Below are 18,441 nucleotides of genomic sequence, written 5' to 3'. Positions count from 1 at the left end.
CTTCCTCCAGGTCTCCCACATGGATGTAGGGGACCCAAGGACTTGGGCCATCTTCTACTGCTTTCCCAGGCCATAGCAGAGAGCTGGATGGGAAGTGGAGCAGCCAGGACTCCAACCGGTGCTCACATGGGATGTCAGCACTGCAGGCAGTAGCTTTACCCGCTATGCCACCGTGCAGGCCCCATGTATGACTTTATAATATAAAGGTGCTGGCATCCCCTATGGTTCCAGTTCTGGCTGCTCCACTTCCCATCCAGCTCCCTGCTAATGCACCTGGGAAAGCAGCAGAGGATGGCTCAAGTCCTTGGGCCCCTGCAACCATGTGGGACACCCGATGAAGCTCCTGGCTCCAGCCTGGCCCAACTCTGACCACTGCAGCCATTTGGGGAGTGCACCAGCAGATGGAAGTACTCTAACGCCATATCTCTACCTCTTCTGTAACTCTGCCTTTCAAATAAATAAAAATCTTTAAAAAAAATGCTAAGTTGAACCTTCACAAGTTGAGACACTGTAACCACAGGAATGTTGGGAACATCTCAACACAGGTCCCAGCCCCTCTCAAGGGAAGGGGATGACAAAGACCTGAGTACCAAGAGGTGGGAATCTGTGTGTGTGTGTGTGTGTGTGTGTGTGTGACAATGATGTTACTTATTAGAAATGTGGTGGTCCCTTTCCTGGAACAATTCTTTCCTGGGTTCCTTCTGCACTGTTGTGCGTGGTATAATATGGTAACCACCAGTCCCACACGTGGCTGGTATGACTGAACAATCAGATTTTTCATTAAAAATAAACTTTAATGAATTTAAATGTGATAGTTGATATGCAACTCAGTTACCGGAAAGTTTCTGATGTTTGTTTAGAACAACGTGGCATATGCATCTACTTTTTCCAAGGGTAAATTTTATGAAATCAAGATATGGATCAAGTAACTACTGGATTCAAGTTGAGATGGGATGGGCTTCTGACTGTAAAAATATGTAGCAAACTTCAAAGACTTTGTGTGAAAAAAAAAAGCCTCGTTAATCATTGTAAACTTATTACACGTTGAAATAACACCCTGGCTATATAGTGGGATAAGCAAAATACAGTATCGAAAACAATCTCATCTGTTTCTATTTGTTTACTTAAAAAAAAAGTTATCAGGAAATTTAAAGTTGTATTCTGCTGCCCAGAGATACCCATGTCGGCTAATTACGCCAGGAAATATCTGACTAACGTCCAACAATAAATAGCGCGGGGGCTGGCGGGGAGGCGGCCAGAACATTCCCGCGGGCGGGCCCCGCAGCTAGCCCCGCGCGCCCCGCGCCACGCCTCCCGGCGACCCGCCCGCGAGCGCGCTGCGCCGTCTGACCCCGCCGCCGCGCCGTAGGCCGCGCCGCACCCGGGCGGGCGCGATGGCGGACGTGTCCGAGCGCACGCTGCGAGTGTCGGTGCTGGTGGCTTTCGCCTCCGGAGTGCTCGTGGGCTGGCAGGCGAACCGGCTGCGGAGGCGCTACCTGGACTGGAGGAAGCGGAGGCTGCAGGACAAGCTGGCGGTGATGCAGAAGAAGCTGGACCTGGCCTGAGACCCCGCGCGGCCACCGGGGCCATGCCTCTGGGCTGGCGCTCCGGCACGAGCGCGCGCCTGAGCCAGGCTCGCCTCCCTCGCCGGCTGCCCGGCCGGGCTCGTCCCGCAGTGTTGGTGAGCAGGTTCCGCAGGGGCGCAGCTGGGAGGCTTCCGGGTCGGGCAGTTGTCTTGGGGCAGCCTCGGGACACCTCGCAGACGCCAGGAAGAGGAAGTTTTGTTTTCCCGAGGATCTTCCTCCTCGCGGCGCTTAACGCGAATGCCTTAGCACCTGCGGTGTCTGTGCAGCCTGACCGGAGAAAATGAAATAAAGAGCAGATCGGGGAGGTGTGTTTGCCACCCCCCTGCCGCCCCCGTCACGGCTTTGGAGGCGTCCTTGGTAGCACCATATAAACCTTGGCCTCCACGTTGTGCACTTTCCACCCAGCGCAGAGCGGAGAGCCTTGCACCTGAACCTTGTGTTTGCATCAGCCCCGTGCAGCCTGAGCCTTCAGAGCCTCGGTTTTCTGGTCCATAGCACCAGACCCTGTGATTCGTGGCTTTGCCACCACAGTACAGTAATGTAGTTCTAATTTCCGCCCCCTCTTCTCTGTTTCCAGCAGCTTGTCGACGATGGACGTGGAGCACGGGAAAGAAGGACTTTCTTCTTGCACTTTATGAATTAGTTTTATTTTTAAAATAAAGTATTTTAAACGTCTTTGAATTTTTCTTTCTTTCTTTTTTTTTTTTCCATTTATTTGACAGAGTTAGAGAGAGACAGAGAGAAAGGTCTTCCTAACGTTGGTTCACCCCCCAAATGGCCACTACGGCTGGAGCTGCTCCGATCTGAAGCCAGGAGCCAGGTGCTTCCTCCTGGTCTCCCATGCGGGTGCAGGGCCCAAGCACTTGGGTCATCCTCCACTGCCTTCCCGGGCCACAGCAGAGAGCTGGACTGGAAGAGGAGCAACCGGAACTAGAACCCATTGCCCATATGGGATGCCGGCGCTGCAGGTGGAGGGTTAACCAAGTGAGCCAGGGCACCAGCCCCCTGAATTTTTTTTTTTCAAAGGGAAAAGAGTTATCCTGCCTGCCTTACAATGTATCACTTCAAGAACTCTGGATTCCCCAAACTGATGAGTTAATGCTTTGGATATTTTCCTTCTGTTGGAAGCTGTGCCAGTTCCTCAATGCTAGCTCTGAAGCAGGGTGGCAGGGGACTGTCAACATGACAGGTACGAGTCATGTCTGTAAGACTTTGCCCTTCTAAGAGTGACAGTGTGTCCCACTTACAGAGTGTCCGTACATAAAACAGACGTTTCTATTGGTAAAATTCTTCTCTTTGTGTCACGGGGTGTTCATATGAAGCTGAAATCCACCTGAGCAGAGCTCGAGGGTGAATCCCAACTCTGAAAACCGAGAGGGATCGAGTCCCTGGCGAGTTCCTAGCACACCGCTCCTGCTCACTCCTGTAGAGATAAAATAGCTAGATAACTCAGGTTCACGGTAACCTAAAAATTTTCAGGAAGTTGTCTCCGAGGGGAGCCTGCGCCTCATTTTACTAGGGCTGTTGTGGCTGACGAGCCCCAGCTTTGCTCTCATGGTGAACACAGTACTCAGGGATGGGGGAGGGGGTGTTTGTCCTTAAAGCTCCACGTCCCATCCAGGCTGCCTGCCATTCAGTCACTTCCAGGTCGCCATCCCCCACTGAGGCTGAGAGAGGCCATATGCAATGGGTGGCCTTACACTGGAACTTAATTCAGTGTATCTGATCAACAGTTCATTTGCAGAGAATTCTCTTCACCAGGTAGCACCGCTGTGGCAGCAGTTGGTACAATTTCACGTTTCTAGTCTGCCATGCTGGCTTGCAGGCTGTTTGAGAACAGCGTTAAACATCAGTGTCACTGTGGCTGGTGTGAGGCGGAGTGGGTAAAGGTGCCATCTGCAATGCCAACATCCTACGTGGGCGCAGGTTTTTGTCCAGCTGTTCTACTTCTGATCCAGCTCCCTGATAATGTACCTGGGAGAGCAGTGGAGGATGACCCAAGTGCTCGGGCCCCTGTACCCACAAGGGAGACCTGGATGATGTTCCTGGCTCCTGGCTTCGGCCTGGCCCAGCCCTGGCCATTGCTGCCTTTTGGGGAATGAACCAGCAGATGGAAGATATCTCTCTTCTCTAACTCTGCCTGTCAAATAAATGAAAAATCTTTTATTTATTTATTTATTTATTTATTTATTTATTTATTTTGATAGGCAGAGTGGACAGTGAGAGAGAGACAGAGAGAAAGGTCTTCCTTTGCCGTTGGTTCACCCTCCAATGGCGGCCGCGGCTGGCGCGTTGCAGCCAGCGCACTGCGCTGATCCGAAGCCAGGAGCCAGGTACTTCTCCTGGTCTTCCATGGGGTGCAGGGCCCAAGCACTTGGGCCATCCTCCACTGCACTCCCAGGCCACAGCAGAGAGCTGGCCTGGAAGAGGGGCAACTGGGACAGAATCCAGCGCCCGACCGGGACTAGAACCCTGTGTGCCGGCGCCGCAAGGCGGAGGATTAGCCTAGTGAGCCGCGGTGTCGGCCAAATGAAAAATCTTTAAAAAAAAAAATCAGCATCATTTTATCTGAGGCAAATTGTTTTCTTACTTTAAGACCTCTAAATAGCAAACTTTATTCCCTTTGCTACTCATTAAAAAACAGATGGAAGTGTGAGGTGGGAAGTTAGAACTTAGCCTATGTGAGTGAGAGGGGCTGGGCAAACACAGCCTCTGCACAAGCCCACCTTGGAAGCAGCCCCAGGTTTTACAAAGCAAAGTCCTGCCCAGACTCCAGAAATTCCCAGGTGGTCCCAGCCCTAACCCCAAGGGAAGCTCCCAGGACAGTCTCACTGCTCAGCACCAGATGGGTCCCTGGCCTGGTAACACGGAGCAGTAAAACCTTCACAGCCTCCCGCCAAGGCGGGCCCCTAGGGGAGGCTCCCCAGCCTGACAGGGCTGAGTAGTGAACCCTTGGGAGGGATTTTTCCTCAGCAAACCCTTTGTCCTGGAGGAAGAGGAGAAATCGGGACCCGCTTTCTTCCCAGTCTGAACAGAGGCCTCGTGTGCTCAGCACCCATCCCGCCAGGTGTATTGTCTCCATTTAACCATGAAACCCTGTTTTCCCCAGTCTGCACACTCTCTCAGGTTTTGTGTGGAGAGGTGCCCAACGTTCTTACGGATACCCTACCCCAACAAACCTTGCTACTTTACTTTCCACCAAACTGAAATGATATGCAAGACAGTACAGAAATGCATGGGGTTGGGGCCGGTGCTGTGGCATAGCGGGTAAAGCCGCCTTCTGCAGTGCCAGCATTCCATATGGTCCAGTTCAAGTCCTGGCTGCTCCACTTCCAATCCAGCTCTCTGCTGTGGCCTGGGAAAGCAGTAGAAGATAGCCCAAGTCCTTGGGCCCCTGCACCCATGGGGGAGACCTGGAAGAAGCTCCTGGCTCCTGGCTTTGGATCGGCACAGCTCTGGCTGTTGTGGTCAACTGGGGAGTGAACCAGCAGATGGAAGACTCTCTCTCTGCCTCTCCTTCTCTCTCTGTGTGACTCTTTCAAATAAATAAATAAAACTTCAAAAAAAATGCAAGAGAGCAAAGTCATCTTCCCACCTCAGGTGAACGAAAGTGAAGAACTTCTTCGCACCCATCTGCCTTGTTCATACAGTTATTGAGGGGGAGTGGCATGTATTTATTTTTACTGACAGAATTGTATCACAAGACCCTGTAGCTTTTCCATTTTAAATATGAAAGTCTATAAATTAACAGATACAAAACAATCTTACTTAGTTATTTATAGACATCCATTTGGATAGATGAGGATTTCATAAACGATGGCTTGTTTTTAGTGCAATCTTTTTTCATTCAGTTTACCAAATGAGATCATTTCCAAGCACTGATTTATTCATCCATTTTAAAATATAATATTTTGTTGTTGAAAGGCGGAGAGACAGGAATCATCCATCCATTGGTTCACGTCCCAGATACCTGCAACAGCTGGGCCGCAACAGTTCTGGGAGGCTGGAACGCAATGTTAAATTTCAACCACACCCCAAATGGCAATTAAAAGCTACCTCTTGAAGTGAAAATATGCATCCCAAGAAGGCCAGATGGGAAAGGTCCTTGGGCCATTTACAGTTAAAGACTTTAAGATACTCAATTGTATTTTTTTCTTTTTGACAGGCAGAGTTAGAGGGAGAAAGGTCTTCCTTCCCTTGGTTCACCCCCCATTTGGCCGCTATGGCTGTGCCGATCCGAAGGCAGGAGCCAGGTGCTTCCTCCTGGTCTCCCATGGGGTGCAGGGCCCAAGCACTTGGGCCATCCTCCACTGCACTCCCGGGCCACAGCAGAGAGCTGGCCTGGAAGAGGAGCAACCGGGACAGAATCCAGCACCCCGACCGGGACTAGAACCCGCTCGCTGTGCCAGCGCCGCAGGCGGAGGATTAGCCTAGTGAGCCACGGCACCGGCCTCTCAATTGTATCTTAAGTTTAGCAAAAATGTTATCAGAAAACAAATGCCTTAAGGAGTGCCCCAAGAGGAACTTCGTGGTGATGCTGACGTATTGGGGGACTTGTGGTTTCGCCGAGCGGCGATCCTCAGCGCTTCGGATTTAGCGGGAAAAATGCCTAGGCAGTGAGCTGGAGCTGCGGGCTCGGGACCTGCCGGGCAGGGCGAGCGGACGACAGCCAGCGAAGGCCGCCCTCACACTCCTCGCGGGACCAGCACCCGTGACAAGGCTCAGAGCGGGTACCGGCGCGCGGCGATGATGTCACCTTCTCGCGCCGCCGCTTCGGTTTCCCGGGCGACCGGCGAGAGCCAGGCGCCGCAGCCGAGGAGATGCTGGCCCGGCGGCCCCGCGACCCGCTCCAGGCCCTGCGCCGCCGCAGCCAGGAACTGAAGCAACAGGTACGGGCGGGTTGTGCAGAGAGGGGCCTGGGCCCGAGCTGGTGGCTCGGGCTCCGGGGCGGGCGAGAAGTGGGGCGCAACTGAGCGCATGGCGACCGCCTCACCGCGCCCCTCCTTAATCCTCGGAGCCTGTCCCCACCGCACTGACCTTCGTCCCCTACAACATCCCGGCGCCCTGCTGCTCCCAGCCCTGTCTCCGGCCGCTGGCGAAGATCGGGGCCATCCGCTGCCCGGTCCCAGCGCCCTGCCATCTCTCCCGAGCTCCCCTTTGGTCCAGCCGAAACTTGGACAACTCCATTTCCAGAAGGACTCTGCGCCCGCGGCTGCCCTGCGCGCTCCCTGCCTCCTCTGCTTGGAGGCTTGCTTCCTGCGCGAAGTAGGTGGCAGGGCATGGTCGGAACATTAGAACACTAAGATCCGACACACTGAGCAAAGGGTATGAACTGAAGATGAGGTATCAGTGAGTCATAAACACGTGAAAAGTGTCAACTTAAATCAGGAAATTGCAAAGGAAGTAAGGATTTTACAGATCACCGTATTGGGTCCTGGGAAGGTGGGAAAGAGGCACTTAGAGGCTCTTCTGGAAAGCAGTTTGATAAGATGCAGCGAAAGTGCACGCTCCCAGGCTGGGGCACCGCGCGTCCGGGAACCTGCTATACCAGTAATTAAAAACTGGACAGAGATTCGTGTATAAAAGTGGGTGCCACATTCTTGCTTATAACAGAAAAAGCTAGGAAGGACTTGAATGATCCGTAAGAGGACAACAGATAAATAAGTGATGGGATATAGTGATATTACATGATACTGAATGATTAAAAATTTTGTTAGAGGAACTTTCATGTGTTAGGGAAAACACCTGTGGTAAAGGTCTTTAGAAAAGGAGTGGAAAGTGGAATCTACAGTATTCCTATAACATTTGCTCCTGCATGTAGTGTACATAGAATAACACAGGAGACATGCACAAATGGTCTCTCAGGGTGGCAGAGTTGTATATTTTCAAAACTTTAAATTCACTGAATTACATTTCTTAAAATAAGGAGAAGGTAAATGCAGTCAATGGATTGTTCACTTAATTTCTGAAATTCTTACTCCGTTTTACTTTTTTCTTCCTTGTGTGATCTATTAACAAGTATTTTTTCCATGAAATAAAATTACAATCTTTGGCAGACAGATTTACTGGTGCTCATACTTTATCCAGTTTTGGGCTCTTGTTTACAAAGTACAAAAGACTTGGCAGATATATATTTAAGTGACTTTTATTGAAATTATAATGGTGCAACCATGGGGCCACTGTGGCTTATCTGGTAAAGCCCCCACCTGCTTCCCAAATGGATGCCAGTTTGAGTCCCGGCTGCTCAACTTCTGATCCAGCTCTGCTATGGCCTGGGAAAGCAGAAGATGGCCCAGGTCCTTGGGCCCCTGCACCCATGTGGGAGACCCAGAAGAAGCTCCTGGTTTCGGATCAGCACAGTTCCAGCCATTGTGGCCATGTAGGGAGTGAAACAGTGAATGGAAGACTCCCCCCCACAAACCTGCCTCCGCCTCTCTTTAACTCTGCCTTTCAAATTAATAAATAAATCTTTGAAAAAAAAAGAAAGAAAGAAAAAGAAGGTATAATGGAGCACGAAAAGCAAAATACTCATTTGGTAGAAATAAACATAAAACTTGCTGGAACATTGATTTATTTTGAAATTTGGTAGACTAAATATAATTTTGTATATAATTTTTAAATTAGAACCAGGAATTTGGAGAACCAGGAAGAGTTTCATAAGTAAACTATAAAAACAGTTATTAAACTATTACAAAGATTGTTCAGGCTGGAGAAAAATTGGCTCAGGTGTCCTTTGATACCTTGACTGTCTACAAAGGGCTTTCTTTTTTTAAGATTTATTTATTTATTTGAAAGTCGGAGTTACACAGAGAGAGGAGAGGCAGAGAGAGAGAGGTCTTCCATCCACTTGTTCTCTCCCCAATTGGCCACAACAGATGGAGCTACACTAATCTGAAGCCAGGAGCTAGGAGCTTCTTCCGGGTCTCCCTTGAGGGTATATGGGCCCAAAGACTTGGGCCATCTTCTACTGCTTTTTTAGGCCATAGCAGAGAGCCGGATTGGAAGTGGGGCAGCCGGGACTCGAACCGGCACCCATATGGGATGCTGGTACTGCAGGTGCAGGTGACAGCTTTACCTGCTATGCCACAGCGTGGACCCCTACAAAGGGCTTTTGATAGTATGAGCTATTTTTTCCCTGACTCAGCAGAGATCTGAAGCAGAAAAACAGAACAAATATGCAACTCAGCATCCAAGCAACAGGTAATCAGCATCTCATCCAGGGTCATGCCTGTGATGACTCCCTGTCAGAGAGTGTGTGGATTTTGTAAATAGCACATGGATGACAGTAAGAGTAGACAAGAAGCTAGTGAAATTTTATAGCTCTTTTTCATCCATTTTATTCTCATGTAATAGATACAAAAATGACCAAAGAAGTACAAGAGTACTTCCAAAGGTTCATGGAAATGGAATTAAAAGAGAAATTAATGTTGGTGAGAAAAAATTGAAATCTATGCATATAAGGGCTCCTTCAAAATGTTCAGGAAAAAGGAACATTATGAAAAAAACTATGCATGTGTTTCAAACATTTTTTGCCCAAAATAAATTTAGTTTCATGAACTTTTGGAAGTACCTTCATATGTGCCTCTTTTGTGGATACACTGACAAAGCTACATGTAGTGCTTGTAAATTACTAACTCAGTCATGGCATATTCAACACAACGGAATGAAAGAATGAAACGCTCAACAGTGTGGAAGCTTCTAAAACATGCTGTCTGGAAGGGCTATGCAAGAAACATAATGTGTAAGGCCAGTTATGCAAAAGTTAAAGAACAGGCAGAACTAAACTGTGGTGGAAAAAAAATCAAAATAGGCCTGTCTCTGGAGGAGAGAGATGGGGTTACTGGAACTTTCTAGGGTGATAGTAATTTTTTTATTTCTTTTCTTTTTTAAAGATTTATTGATTTATTTGAAAGGCAGAGTTACAGAGAGACAGAAGCAGAGAGAAAGAGAGAAAGAGAGGTCTTCCATCCACAGGGTCACTCCCCAAATGGCCACAATGGTCAGAGCTATGCTGATCCAAAGTCAGGAGCCAGGAACTTCCTCCAGGTCTCCCACAAGGCTTTAGAGGTCCAAGGACTTGGGCCATCTTCTGCTGCTCTCCCAGGCCATAGCAGAGAGCTGAATCGGAAGTGGAGCAGCCAGGACTTGGACTGGCACCCATATGGGATGCCAGAGCTACAGGCAGAAGCTTTTCCCACTATGCCACAGCACTGGCTCCAATTCTCTATTTCTTGATAGGAGTTTAGATTATGCAGGTTTTTGCATCTGTCAAAACTAAGAAAAAGTACACTTCACATTTTTACATTTCATTGTATGTAAATTTTACATCACATGTTGAATTCTGGTTAGTGAGACCCATAGTACATAATTCGGAGGGAAATATATTGATGACTGTAGTTTTTTTTTGTTTTGTTTTGTTTTGTTTTGTTTTTTTGAAAGCACGTAACAAATAAGATGGGTGGAAGGATGGATAGGTCAAATAATTGTAGTAAAAGGTGAAGGTATAGGGGCCGATGCAGAGGCACACTAGGTTAATCTTCTGCCTGTGGCACCAGCATCCCATATTGGTGCCGGATTCTGTCTCGGTTGCCCCTCTTCCAGTCCAGCTCTCTGCTGGGAGGTAGTGGAGGATGGCCCAAGTGCTTGGGCCCTGCACCCCATGGGAGACCAGGAGGAAGCACCTGGTTCCTGGCTTCAGATCAGTGCAGCTCCGGCCTTTGCGGCCATCTGGTGAGTGAACCAACGGAAGGAAGACCTTTCTCTCTCTCTCTCTCTCTCTCTCTCTCTCTCTCTGTAACTCTACCTGCCAAATAAATAAATAAATCTTTTTTTTTTTTTTTTGACAAAGGTTAAGGTATAAGTTAGTAGACATAGGGTATTCACTGTAAAATTCTGTCAATTTTATTGTGTTTTCAAGTACTCATTATAAAGTGTTGGTAAGAAAAAGATGTGATACTGTGTTTCCTAAGGCTATATTGTATTTAACAATGTGGTATTTAATCTGTTTCTATTTGTTGTAGGTTGATAGCTTGCTTTCTGAGAGCCAGTTGAAAGGAGCACTAGAACCCAGTAAAAGGAGAGACATTTACCAAAGGTAAATTGTGCTCAGGTTTATAAGCTTCCGGGGCCTGCACTCACATCACCAGGAGTCATATTTGAGCCCCAGAAATCGAGGTCTGCTTGCTTGCTTCTCTCTTTCCCTCCTACTTTCCGTTCCTCCTCCCTGTTCCTCTCCTGCTCCTTTCTTCCCTTCCCCCTTTCTTGTGTCTTTTCATTAAGACAGTTTCTGAAAGGAAAAAATAGTAATGAGTTATAAATAATGTTGAAGTAACGAGGAACTAAATTTTCCAAAATGTATTTTAAAATACTTCTTTCAGTTCTCTATATCTACCAGATGTAATTATTAGCATTAAATAAAGACTTGTGAAGATTACAAAAGAGGGAAGACAACTTACATTTATTTTGTATTCTATTTGTTGCAAGCACTGTGCTCTGTGCTCAACAGTCTTCGGAATTTTCACAGTAAGGCTGTGAGATACTTAGTAACACAGATGAGAAAATAAAGGTTCCCAATGGTTAGTCAGTAAGTCTAACATTACTTTTATAAGACATTGAAGTAGGGAGACAAGAAAAATATTTCAGGACAGCTACACCATGCAGAATTTGATCATGTAGAGAAGATACTGCGGTTTCAGTGGAATGCAGAGTTTGGACCGTTGGAATCAAATGGAAGACTTACTGGGGGATCTGACTTGAATCTAGAAGAAACAGACTGAGATGGGGGCGGGAGAGGTGGACTTGTTGCAGTTGGGACAGCAGCTGTAGAAACTACTCAGTGTGAACACTGGTGGCTGGGGCAGAATTACCCCGCAGCTCAGTCCCCCCCACCCCCCACCGGCCTGGTCAGCAGGTGTCTGTGTCTGTAAGCCTTTCGTCCTTGCTGGGTCCTGCTGGCGACTTGAGGGGGCAAACTGTTCTCCAGGTGAGTCAGTGCTGCTTACTGTGCTTCTGTTTTCACATTTTCTGTTTAAATCCCTAGCAGAGTTTGAAATTAGACATAATGAGCTAAATTGAATTAGACTTAATACTTTCATAGTAAGATTTGCACATCATTAAGATAATCTTGTGTTGGGGTATTTAAAGAATGTATAATATTCAAAGGAATGTGAGATTCATTCTTTTAATTTAAACAAGTCATTAGAATTCCTTGGAAAAGTTTTCTTTAATCAGGCATTCAAAATGCTTAAAAGCAAAATAGAACTAAGTGAATTTTAAAATGTCAAATGGCATTTAGTTTATAATTACTCAGATTTATTGTTTAAAGAATTCACATTAAATGAATCAACAATAATGAAAGAGAAAGTCAAGATGATTGTACTTACTTTATTATTTTAAAAAATAGTGTAAGATTTAGAGGCTGAATTTGAAGTCATAGGGAAAACTAAGTTATTGAATTTAATTTTAGTAAACTAGTAATCATTTTAAGTTTACAGTAGTTTTCCTATAACGATCCCCTCATAGTCATCTAAAAACTCACGTTGACATCTGCAAGTTTGAAAATACTGTTTTGCCCTTATGCTTGACTAAGAGTTAGATGTAGAGTTAAAAACAATTTTTACTTAAACTTTTAATGACATCGGTCATTTTCTTTGCAACTGATGATGCTGGCACCTCTATTGTCCTTCCTTTATAACTGGACTTTTCTTTTTAGTTTTGGTGTTTTGAAATTTCATTGCAGTGTGTTTAGATGTTTTTTTAGCTGCTCAACACCCAAGGGGTCTTTTCAGTTTGAAAACATGTGTCTCTCTTGCACTACAGGAGATTTTTATTTTACTAAGAGAGAACTACTTTACCTCCTCTGAGTCAAGTTTTAAGTTTTGAGGACTGACCCTCGGAATCTGAGCTTCCACGTAGAGTTTTTGGTTCTTTTTCCTTTTGCTTGCACCGGGAGAGTCTGCAGACTGGCCTTCTCTGTGGACACTGTTTGTTTCGGTAGCCATCTGTTTGCATATTGGGCTTTTCCCTGGTTCTTCCTTTGTTCTTGCAGAGCAATTAATTAATTAATTAATCAGATTGATTAATCCCTTCCTACTTGCATGGCTGCAGTTTCTGTCTTTTTGTTTTTTGAAGTTGTCTGAATTTTCTTAGCTTCCTTTGGGTGTAGATTTTTTTTTTTTTTTTTTTTTTTTAGATTTATGTATTATTTGAAAGGCAGAGTTGGAGAGAAGGAGAAAAATCTTCCATCTGTCATTTACTCTCTAAATGGCTACAATGCCCGGGGCTGGACCAGACTGAGGTCTGGAGCCAGGAGCTTCTTCTGGGTCTCCCATGTGGGTGCAGGGGCCCAAGCACTTGGGCCATTTTCCACTGTTTTCTCAGGGGCATTAGCAGGGAGCTGGATCAGAAGTGGAGCAGCCAGGTCTTGAACCGGTTCTTGTATGGGATGCTGGCATCGCAGGCAGAGGCTTAACCTACTACACCACAGCTTGGCCCCCGGGGAAGGTGGGCTTTAACCCTCCTGTGCAGGAAGCTTCTTTAGCAGCTGCGATTTCCCCAAGTCATTCACTTTTTGATTTTAGGTTATTTTTGGTTTTAAGAGAAAAATTATCTGATAAGAAGAGGGAACAGAGAGGTGAGACAAAAGAAAATGGGGCTAACTAGCATAGGCTTTCCATAAATAAACTTGTGAAAAGGCATGAGACCTATTATCAAAGGGCCTTAACTAAGCATAAACTTGATCGGCATCTTTTCTCCTGAGTAGTGGAAAGGCCTTAGATTACTCTAAGTCTGAATTCTTCTTCAAAGCTTAGGTGTGGTTATGGTTTCATTTATGCAATGTGGTATAATGTATGAGGAATACGTAAAGCAAACTGTTTGTAGAGCTTCATGCCACATCTGCCTAGATGGACTTCGGTTAACTCTGCTTCAAGGCCACTGCCGGGCAGGTGGCCTCCCTCCTTTGTAGAATAATATGCTTCCACCCTTTGTCCCTGTGGTTCTCTCTGGTTGGCCAGTGATCCTTTCTGCATTCTTCCAGTGGTCAAGGTTTCATTACCTCGAAAATGTTGTAGTCATTTTTTGGTGGGGTTTCAGGAGACAGTAAAGACGAGTGTGGACTTAGTTTTTATCATGAATCGGGAGTCTTCAAATATCTGAACCATTTGAGGGTTTTAATAATTTTATAGTATGTTAGTGAGGCTCATGTTACTGTAGTGAGATACCCAAGGCTGGGTAACCTTACAGAGAATAGTTCTGGTGGTCCCAGAGCCTGCATCTGGGCCCTCTAGCTGGGAGACCCTGAGAAGGTGAGCGACAGGGAGCCTGTGTGTCTCTCTCCTTGTAAAGTCTCCAGCGTTCAACTGTGGAAGCTCTACCCTGCGGCCCTCTGTAATCCTGTTCACTCCCAAAGCACCAGAGTCTGCCCTCTCAGTACCTTACGTGGTGGTTAGAATTCGAAGGGGACCCTGGGGGGGCTCACAGCCCGACCAAAGCATAGTGGGGGAGATCGTAACAATGAGTCATTTCTGTTATTTGTGTATTATATGAAAATGGTTTCCTACTGCAACTCTTAAGGAAATTTGCAAGTCTAAGTTTCAGTGAAGATTCTTTTGGCAAATAACAGGACCCCTATCAAAAGAAATGGCTTCACTGTCGGTCTCATTGGACACAGAGTTTGCAAGTAGGTTCTCCTAGGGAGGATGAGCGGCTCGGGGGTCCCCAAAGACCAGCGCTTGCTGTTGCTCTGCACAGTCCTTAGGGTCAGTGTCTGAGAGCACGAAGGGCGAGGGGTTCTCTTCACGCGTCCTCAGGGACGGTGAGGAGGCAGCAGTTCCCAGTTTGCTTCTCTTACGTGTCCTTGCAGCTGGGCCCACGCCCACCCCACCTGCAACAGAGGCTGAGAACATAGGTGTCGTTGGTGGGGGCCCCAAAGAGGAAAGACGGGGGAGGGCTGGGGTAGGTAATTGGCGTCGGCCACAGTTCCATGTGTCCTCTTCTCTTTTTCTGCCCCCTTTCGTTGCTCTAGTTCATCTCATTCACATCTGTAAGACAGAAAAAAAAAAGATGAAACTCATACAGCATTAAAAAAAAAAAAAAAGAAACTTAAAAATAAAGCCAGGGCTCCAAATACTGAAAAAGCATTTGATGTTTTACAAAAATGTCTCATCATTAGCTGTAGCTCATATTTGGTTGTACTTCTCATTTGAACTCTCTGTGGAATCATTAAAATGCTGAACCCTGAATGGACAGGAACAAGTTCAGAAGGGGCGTGTACTGTAGAGGGGAGGGGCCGGCTGCAGGGTCCTAAGCGGCCTGCACCGCTGGCTGGCTCTACCAGCCCTGAACAGGAGTGAGGGTGGCTCGAGGCTCCAGTGAGGTGGTGCTTCTCGACTGGTTACCATTAGACGTGGCATGCAGCCCTTTAGCTGGTATTAATTGAGTCTCTGTGGCTAGTTCCTGGGTTTATGGAATTTTCAAACTGGAGAAACATTCGAAAAGCCAGTGTTTTCCTGTGTTTTAGAGATAGAAAACCGATGCCCAGAGCCACTGTGGGTCTGTGAACCTTGGCTGTCAGTCTGGGTGCCGTAGAGCTTGGCTATGAGGGTCATGTAAGCTAATGAGTGCGGTAGCACTCGTGTGTGAATTCTCCAACAGCCTTCATAGAGTAGCTATAGATGATGGCCTTGCCTGCTCAGAGACTATGAGTGATTTTATAAAGTAGCTCTCTGGCTCTACTCTAGAAAAAGTAATATATTTTCTTTCTTTTTAAAAATTTAGATGTATCCAGTTGAAACAGGCAATAGATGAAAATAAAAGCACTCTTCAAAAATTAAGCAAAGTAAGTATTATGGTTAATCACATTCTGAAGAATTACTGTTCATACAATGTTCCCACCAAGAGGGAAAGTTGCTGGGTTCGTGTTAGCGATCAAGTCCGCTGCAGCCAGCACGGAGCTGCTCAGCAGGCTTACTAGCAGGAAAGCCAGGGCTCCAATCCTGAAGACAGTTGAGTTTGATGAGCTGGCCCAGGACCAAGGACTCGGAAAACCCGGAAGGGGCTATCTTTATTATTTTTTTAAATTTTGTTTATTTATTTTATTTATTCAAAAAAGTGGCAGAGAGAGAGAGAGAGAGAGATCTATTGCTGTTTCACTTCCCAAATGCTTGCAATAGCTGGTACTGGACCAGGCCAAAGCTAGGAGCCAGGAACTCCCATCCGGGCCTCACACATGGTGGCAGGGACCCACGTGTTTGTAGCTGCATCTGCTGCCTCCCAGGGTGCACATTAGCAGGAAGCTGAATTAGAAGGGAGGTGGGGCCTGGATCCCAGGCTCTCTGATTTGGGATGCAGGCATCCCAAGTGGTGGCCTAACCCTCTCTGCACCTCAACACCCACCCCTATTTTTATTTTTGCATTGTATAAGTTATATGTTCTACAGTCTAAAATTCTTTTTATTTTAATGTCATCTGTCCCTGAGGGTAAGTGGCAAAGAAGTCTTTTGTGTCAGGTGGAAGCTGTAATATCAGTGACTGTGCAGAAAAAGGGGGAATGAGAATTTACCCTTGGATAAATTTGGGTCTTTGGGTTTGGTTGGTTGGTTTATTAAAGATTTATTTATTTATTTAAAAGTCAGAGTTACAATGAGAAAGAGAGACAGAGAGAGAGAGAGAGAGAGAGAGAGAGGGAGATCTTCCATCTGCTGGTTCATTCCCCAATTGGCTACAATGACCAGGGTGGAGCCAGGCCAAAGCCAGGAGCCAAGAGTTCCACCCAGGTCTCCCACATGGATGCAGGGGCCCAAGCACCTGGGCCATCTTCTACTGCTTTCCCAGGCACATTAGCAGGAAACTAGATCGGAAGTGGAGCATCTGGGACTCGAAACAGCGAGTTGCTGGTGTGGCAAGCAATGACTTTATATGCTATGCCACAGCGCCAGCCCTTGTTTGTTTTAAATCGAGCCCATGCCCAGCTGATGTCCAAAGCCAGGCCAGAGAGGCCCACAAAGTGTTTAGAATGAAAGGCACCTGAAAAATCCTATCCCTGCCAGTATATGAATGCTTATTCTTGCATATCTGGGCACTCCTGAATTTCTCCAGTGACACAGAACTTTCCAGCTTGAGTCAGATTGGCCCTATATTTAAAACCTGATTATTCATATGCACAGAAGAGGAAGCAGAGGCTCTCGAAGGTGGAATTGCCATGTCTGACTGCCAGTCTGGCAGCATTTGGGGTTGACGCCTGTCATTGTGTCTCTTCTGTCAGAACCTATTCCCCACTGACTCTAGAGCGTCTGCAATACTTAGCAAGAAAGCAAAACAAACCAAAAGCAAGTGGTACAGTTTTATTTTTTCGTTTGTTTTGCATTACAAGTCAAGAATCTCTGTTCCTTTTAATTACTTATTTCCCTAAAGTAGATGGTACTTTTGTTTTATAGCACTTACTGGAGTTTTTGTTACTTTGAAATAATAGGAAGCTGAAATTAACTTCCTAGTGATTAGGCCTATATTCTCTCATAGGCTGATGAACTTTCGCCTGTCGGCAGCTATAACCAGAGGAAAGAAGAGGAGCACAGTCTTTTGGATAAGCTCACCCACCAACTGCAGGAGCTCGCTGTGACCATAAGTAAAGAGAGTAGAACTGAGTATGCCCTCTTCCTTCCTGTCCTTCAGATATTGTGTCAATACAGTTATATTTGATTCAGCAAAGAAACAAATGACAGTAACAGTGTAATCAACCAACACTTATTTCTTGCCTTGTAGTTTGTGTAATAGAATGCTTTAGAACCCATGAGAGATGTCAAGAAGTGTAAGTTATTTCCCTGCAGTATATGAGTCGCTTTTACTATATCAGAGTGTCTCTTCTGAATTTGTCCAGTGACAGAACTTTCAGCTTAGGAAGCAGATAATTAATCCACTTGGGGAAACAAAACACATCTGAGAAGATAATGAAAGAAATATTAGAAAATATGGATAGTGCTTTTAATGTCCGTGTTGATATATAAAAGGAAAATGATAATGATTGCCTACTTGCATAGTTCTTTCTTTCTTTAATGTGCTTTAAAAAATTGAAGGATTGTTTTTCTTCTGGAGAAAATCTTAATAATAATTTGTGCCAATTGCAAAGATTTATAATTTGGGGGAAGTAAAAGAAAAAATCAATTATTCAGATTCTCTAAATGCTGTTCCCCAACTTGTACACTGTACCTGGGGAAAAATACTAAAGAATATGCGTGCAAAGATTCCAGAATTGCCTGTGATTTCCAGTCCTGAGAAGAGCAGAGTGGATTTGCCTCCCCACCATAAACAGCTGTACAGTCTGGACAAAGCATACAAAACAGCTGTTCGGAGGCATTGCACATCAGCCGAGCAAGGCAGGCACCCTAGGGACAGGATGACACATGAGGTGAGTTCTGTTTTCCCCCAGACTTTCTCTGCGGGGATCATTTGTGGGCAATGGAGCAAGAATGTGGATGCCAAGCAAGCACAGCTCTCTCACTGGACCAAGGAGGCAGCCACATTCTGGAGTTGCTGAGTCCAGTGGGACTTGTAGACAGAGGGGAGTTGCAGAGAGACAACTCCAGAAATGGACTCCTGGGTCACAGGGCGTGACCGAGGAGGTCTAGCAGAAAATGGTTGCTGAGAGACTGAGAGCTTAACAGATTCTGTAACGCTGGAGTTTGTAACTAGCTAGCAAGACCTTGGTGAGTGCTTCTGTATTTAGTGTGGATCCAGAAGACCCAGGCCCTAGGAGTAAGGAATGTCACCCTGAGAGTGACATCCATAATCCAGGAATGAAGGCAAAACTGAAGTACATCTCCAAAGGAGCCTAAACGCAGACCGTACTAGGAGCTCGGCAG

General features: G+C 46.3%; 2 protein-coding genes across 4 annotated transcripts in view; both read left to right on the top strand.

Annotated features, from left to right (window-relative positions):
* Window positions 1-1,333: 1,333 nt before the first annotated feature.
* On the top strand, window positions 1,334-2,261 carry MTLN (mitoregulin). Of its 2 annotated transcripts, none has more exons than XM_051836318.2 (2): window positions 1,334-1,681; window positions 2,164-2,261. In XM_051836318.2, the coding sequence occupies exon 1, from the start codon at window positions 1,395-1,397 to the stop codon at window positions 1,563-1,565; it is 171 nt and encodes a 56-aa protein (XP_051692278.1). In that variant the 5' UTR covers window positions 1,334-1,394; the 3' UTR covers window positions 1,566-1,681; window positions 2,164-2,261. The 2 variants fall into 2 exon arrangements, with proteins under 2 accessions (XP_051692278.1, XP_051692271.1); XM_051836311.2 differs by having other exon boundaries at window positions 1,336-1,681; window positions 2,167-2,261.
* A 3,621-nt stretch (window positions 2,262-5,882) lies between these two features.
* Window positions 5,883-18,441, top strand: part of NPHP1 (nephrocystin 1) — a 58,474-nt gene continuing 45,915 nt past the window's right edge. For both annotated transcript variants that reach the window (XM_051836307.2, XM_008253984.4), the window contains exons 1-4: window positions 5,883-6,475; window positions 10,607-10,680; window positions 15,363-15,423; window positions 17,102-17,226. In XM_051836307.2, the coding sequence (XP_051692267.1) occupies window positions 6,407-6,475; window positions 10,607-10,680; window positions 15,363-15,423; window positions 17,102-17,226 (329 nt within the window). In that variant the 5' untranslated portion in view covers window positions 5,883-6,406. The remainder of the gene's footprint in view (window positions 6,476-10,606; window positions 10,681-15,362; window positions 15,424-17,101; window positions 17,227-18,441) is intronic.

The sequence above is a fragment of the Oryctolagus cuniculus genome, chromosome 2 (genome assembly GCF_964237555.1).
Source record: "Oryctolagus cuniculus chromosome 2, mOryCun1.1, whole genome shotgun sequence".
NCBI classification, from domain to species: Eukaryota; Metazoa; Chordata; class Mammalia; order Lagomorpha; family Leporidae; genus Oryctolagus; species Oryctolagus cuniculus.
This window is presented reverse-complemented; position numbering and strand designations above follow the sequence as displayed.